This window comes from Crinia signifera, chromosome 11, assembly GCF_055691185.1.
Source record: "Crinia signifera chromosome 11, ASM5569118v1, whole genome shotgun sequence".
In the NCBI taxonomy this organism is placed as follows: Eukaryota; Metazoa; Chordata; class Amphibia; order Anura; family Myobatrachidae; genus Crinia; species Crinia signifera.
Window position 1 is genome coordinate 76,820,890 of NC_139227.1, and position 6,000 is coordinate 76,826,889.

Consider the following 6,000-nt stretch of genomic DNA (forward strand, 5'->3'; position numbering starts at 1 on the left):
TATTATCAATATCAATATGGCTTCTCCCAGCATTAAATACAATTAATAATTAAACACAATTAAATAAAAAGCATTAAGGCATTGTGCACACAAGCAGAACATTAAACATAAAGGACAACAGGTCATAAGAACACCGACTGCTGACTATGGTTTAGTAACCTGGAACTAGTAGAGAAAGGAAAGTAGGCCATATGTCCACTCTGGCCAGTCACAAAGGGAGCACTCCGCACAGGACATCAGTGTTCGTGTTGTAGAGTGACAGCTGAGGATTTCCTGGACTACATTCAAGCTCTCCTTCCAGAAGCAAATGGTTTATGTTTCTTGGAACCACCCAGGACATTTAACAAGATCCTATGCTGTATGTATCTGCTAAAGGGTAACTTGTCCAACCTTCGCAACTTGTAGAGCTATATACTGTACAACCATGAATAATGTGGTGACAATGTAATTGGCGAATGTGATCAATTGGGAAAGATAAAAGATTTTTTAATAAAAATCGATCACTAGACTACAAATGTATGTTTCCCAAAGTTGCCTTTTCATACTGACTAAACTACAGAAATAGATCAGACAGAACTGCAGAGGGAGCTTGTTGGTGACACCATTTCATACTTTAGTAGCCGGATGCGGATTTAGAGATCTACAGTGTCTGGGTAGACAGTCAATAGGTCGACATACACTATGTCGATACAGACAAACGGTCACCGTGCACTTGGTTAACAAAGACAAAATGTCGACATGGTCATAAAGAAAGGCCGACACATAACAAAAACCTCACATCATTTTCGTGTGTCGGACCTTTTGTCTATGTCGACCAATTGCCACCTACCTAGACACTGTAGACCAGGCATGTCCAATGTTGGCCCTCAAGATGTTGTGAAACTACACATCCCAGCATGCTTAGTCACAGTTTTGCGATTAAAGAATGCTAAAACTATTGCAAAGCATGCTGGGATGTGTAGTTTCACAACATCTGGATGGCCAACGTTGGACATGCCTGCTGTAGAACTTTCAAAGACTTGCTGTGCTTATGTTTAGTGCCCTTGGTCATATACAGAAAGGGGGTATGGATCATTAGGTCACCAGCAAGTAGGTCGACAAGCATTAGGTCAACATGGAGGAAGGTTGACATGACTAAAGGCGGATCATTAGGTCACCAGCAAGTAGGTAGAAAAGCATTAGGTCGACATGACTAAATGTCGACATGAGTTAGGTTGACAGGGTCATTAGGTCAACATTGAAAAACTCAACATGTTTTTTCCCACTTTTTTTTTTTTACCCGAATGACGACACAGTCAACATAACTCTAAAACATAGCACTGCATCCCCTCACATGGCTCGCTGTGCTCGGGCACGGTGCCTGGCTACGCTCGGCACACTATTTTATTCTCCCACCAAGCCCTAGTGGATGGTAGGGAATGAAATACCGCCGGTCGGCACATGTCGGCTCAAAAAACAGTAAAGAAGCCCATGTTGACCTAATGACCCTGTCGACCTTCCTCATGTCGACCTAACCCATGCTGACCTTCCTCATGTCGACCTAATGACCCTGTCGACCTAACCCATGTCGACCTACTTGCTGGTGATCCAATGACTGTATCCCCTTGGTCATATACAGAAAAGATGCACGTAGTGTGTAGTGTCTACTACAGGGTCACTGTGCCGCTACACAATCAAAGCTGCCTCCAAACAGATCTCTTGAAGGACTGGGCTGAGCACAAACCTCAGCAATGTGGAGATATAATATAACGATATATTACATAGCTGTACACACAACACGATCTGATCCACATCGTCTGTGGCATTGTCCTGTAGGGATACAATTATAATCCCGGCGTTCAAAATCCCGACACCGGAATTCCGACACTTTCTCCCTCTGTGGGTGTCCACAACACCCATCGAGGGAGAATAAATGAGTGTGCTGAGCGTAGCGAGGCACCGGAGCTGCTGTGTGGCGAGCGCAGTGAGCCCGAAAGGGGGGGCGGGGGGGCGATCCATGTCCCCCCTTGTCGGGATTTTGGCGGTTGGGATTCCGGCATCGGGATTTTGAACGCTGGGATTCCGACAGCCGGGATTTCGTATCAAACCCATCTTGTATGATGTGCAGCAGGATGCATCCAATTAATCATTGTTCCTGTACACACTATGCAATCATCATATAGAACAGTGCCAAATGTCAGAAGTACGATTGCCCAAAATATCGTCTGTTCCTACACACACAATGTATTCCGCATCGTACATCGACCACTGGCCCTGACAGATCGCTCAGCACACAGCGCTGCTTCTGCAGTAGCTATGGAAAGGAAAGATCAGATGCCCTTCAACTATATACATATCGTCAAAGAATAAACCGATCTTCTCTTTGTAACTAGGATCCACAAGCTCCTGCTAATTCTGATAAATAATATAGCATAAATAATATAGCAGGAAAGTGACACATTCAAAACATTTCCACACATACTAGATCTACAGATTTTAGCGTATGCCATGTAACAGGAAATAATTTATTTCCACTTGATGATTAATGTTAGTATTGTACAGTATAGTCTTTCACAGTACAATAAAACTTTGGTATATCCACTTAACTTTTTTTGGTACTCTTTACCTAGAAGGGTGGGCATCGCATGTACCAAAAAATCTCATGCGATGCGACCGACGCGATTACCGCGATTTCCCATAGGGAACAATGTTAAATGTCCCAATTGACCCGATTTTCCATAGGGAACAATGTTAAAAGGCCCACAGAGGCCAAATAGCCACCCTGAAGTGTGAAATGGCCCCCCCCCAATTGTTAACGCCACCCCACGATCAACGTCAACCCGAAGCGTGGCGAGCCCGCGGTACGTCGCAATTTTTTTACCTTACGATGCCCAAGATCAAAATCGTGGGCGCCCTTCTAGGTAAAGAGTACCCTTTTTTTAAACCTATATGGAAGACATTTAACCACTTTGTCTCTGGTTGGTCACCATTTACTGCAACATCCTTTTTATTTGAAGTTAGGCTGCCAAGATGTTTAGATGCCAATTTTTAAAATAAAATATTTATTACTTACAGTATATGAGCACAATGCTGGTAATCTTATCATCAATATCTAATCTTTTACAATTTGATTAAATAAACCTACAAACACAACACTCTTTTTGCCACCGATACAAATTAAAAGTCACATGCAAGTCAACCATATGCCCCAGTTTCTCAAGGTTCCCTTTTTTACAGAGCAGATATATTTAATACTCTTCCTTATTTTCACATAACTCAAAAGGGTATGGATCATTGGGTAGACAGCAACTAGCATTAGTTCGACACCACTAGGTCAACATGCATTACGGTCGACATGACTGAAGGTCGACATGCAGGAAGGTCTACCTGACTGAAGGTCGACATGCAGGAATGTCGACAAGGTCATTAGGTCGACGTGGGAAAGGCCAACAGTCAAAAGGTCGACATGGGGTTTTTTCCTTTTTTGTCCCGAACTTCGACAAAGTCGACATGGATACTGAAACGTAGCACCATGTCTCTTTACATGGCTCGCCATGCTTCGGGCACATGGTTCACCATGCTTCGGGCACATGGCTTCACTATGCTCGGCTCACTATTTTATTCTTCCACCATGCCCTAGTGGATGGAAGGGCATGAAATACTGCCTGTCGGCTCAAAAAAAATATGAAAAACTCCATGTTGACCTTTTGACTGTCAACCTTCCCCATGTCGACCTAATGACCCAGTCGACCTAACCCATGCCAACCTTCAGTCATGTCAACCTAATGCTTGTAGACCTAGTGAGAGTATCCCACTCAAAATCCTAATGCACCAGATCTAAAACAATAGGATATTTTATCTGCAGGAGAACTGTGGAAGAAGGGAAGAAGGGAAGAAGAGGACCAATCACAAGCCAAAATCAAGGAATTGGTTCGTGATTGGTCCTCCCATCAATCGTCCCAGCACTGCTATTTAGAGATATAAAACGTTACAGATTTGCAGCCATGTAGAAAGAGTTTTATAGCCTGATCACGTCAACATCATGAACATGAAGTAATTTGTAGATTTCAGTAAATTCATTGAGCATTCATAACTGCTCATAATTGGAAAGTCACTTTTTCCATCAGTATATTTATGCTACCCCTATAGTAGTCATAGCCTTAAATTACTCCGAAACCATGGTCAGATTAGAATGCCCAGCATTCTGTGCTGTGTTCATGCAGACATAAAAATTGGGATTTTACTCTTACATTTGCTCACCAAATAATCCTAAAAGGAGTACTCCTGCCTTTACACACGGCTAAGTAGTTATTCTATGTACTATGACACATAGACATTCTGCAGAGCTGGTTTGTCAAAGCTAGCTACGAATAGCCCAATTGCATTCAGATACCTTTATGTTTCTATTTCATCAGTGACATTTGTATAACAGGTGTATTACCAAGATATCGAGGTGTATATCAGTAAGACGTCCGCTTCCATTGTAAAGGTCCAAGCTCAACTGCTCCAAACTCAGCCTCTCCTCCAAGTAGTGCCCCAGGTAATGTTGTAGAAGGTACCTGCAGGCCCGTGTCTTGATTGAGCTGGACCATGGGAAAAGCCACCGAGACATACTGGGAACAGAACCGGGGCAAGGGAAGGGGCAGGACAGATAGGGGGAAAGGAGATGGGATCTAGGCTCACCTCATAACCCAGAATGTGTGGTGCGCTACAGATGTCACCCACTTCTTGTTTTCACTACCTGGTACCCCAACACTGTGAGATTTATAGCTGTAAAAGAATATATTGCTTGTATCCCACTCACTACAGGAAATGTCACCAGAAGGGTTTCCTGTTCTAGGTTCAGCTGTCCCCTCAGCTAGTGGTATATTACAATACTATGTTATCAGCAAGTGATATATTATAATACTGTTATTACAAGTGATATTACAGTGTTATTTTCTAGTGATAATTACAATAATATCTTAACAAGTGATATATTACAATATCATATTAGGAATTATACAAAGTATACTGTGACAGTGAATTATACACTACCGCACTATTGTTCCTGCTTTAGGAGACCCCACACGTACAGCTGCCAGCCCCTGTATATGTGCCACCCTTTTGTCTTGTGCCTAGATCCCTGCTATATAATAATCCCTACAGTTTCCCTTTACCCCACACACACATAGCCCATAGGAAGACCTCATAGAGACAATGTGCCCCTGTGCACTGCAGCGCCCCCTGCTGTGTGCTCTTATAGGGTATCGGGTTATCCAGTCCTCCGTGGTGCTGGGTCACCTATTCTCAGCCAGGGCGAGCTGCGACGCCCGGTTCCGGGTCACTATCTGTTTTGCTTCTCAATGAAACTCCGCCCCTTCGTGTTGCGCGTTGACGGCAGGGCGAGCAGGGTCCAATTAGCTGAGGTAAACAACCCGCGTCATTTTGGACGGGACGGGGAGAGGGGGGCAGCCATCTTGCTACACCCACATCAATAAATAATAAATCAGTCACAGTGCGCGCAGCGCTCAGCTGACTGGTCTGACAGTATTACAGTGATGATAGCCTAGGGGGGGGAGAGTCAAGTGTGGTGCACGCAGCAAGTGCCTGACATCTAGCAGTGGGCGCTGCTGCGGTAGCAGCTGGTATTAAGGGGAGCCATACAAGTTGAGAATGTTTCATTTAATACTAGTAAGAGCCAGCAGTGCTGCCCCAGAAATATTAGGGCGCCCTGCTAAGTATAGGTGGCCCTACATTTTATATTTGTGTACTGTAATAGGGGGGTGGGTAAAGCCGGAAACATAGTAAATGCATTGAAAAAGCTGGAAACCATGTAAAGTGTATTAGAAAAGCCGGAAATCATAGCAAATGCATTGAAAAAGCCGGAAACTATGTACAATGTATTAGGAAAAGCTGGAAATCATAGTAATTGTTTTGAAAAAAGCCGGAAACCATGTAAATTGTATTTGGTTGGGATCATTGGATAGACAGCAAGTAGGTCAACAAGCATTAGGTCGACACCACTAGGTCGACTTGACT

At 43.7% G+C, this 6,000-nt stretch overlaps 1 protein-coding gene across 4 annotated transcripts in view; it reads right to left on the reverse strand.

The window, feature by feature from the left end:
* The window catches only part of ATG2A (autophagy related 2A), a 141,524-nt gene extending 136,161 nt beyond the window's left edge, over nt 1–5,363 (reverse strand). For all 4 annotated transcript variants that reach the window (XR_014465701.1, XR_014465700.1, XR_014465699.1 and 1 more), the window contains exon 1: nt 4,421–5,363. Coding sequence is in view for 1 of the 4 variants with exons in the window: in XM_083165116.1 (XP_083021242.1) it covers nt 4,421–4,591 (171 nt within the window). In the remaining 3 variants the exon portion in view is untranslated. The remainder of the gene's footprint in view (nt 1–4,420) is intronic.
* Nucleotides 5,364–6,000: the final 637 nt, after the last annotated feature.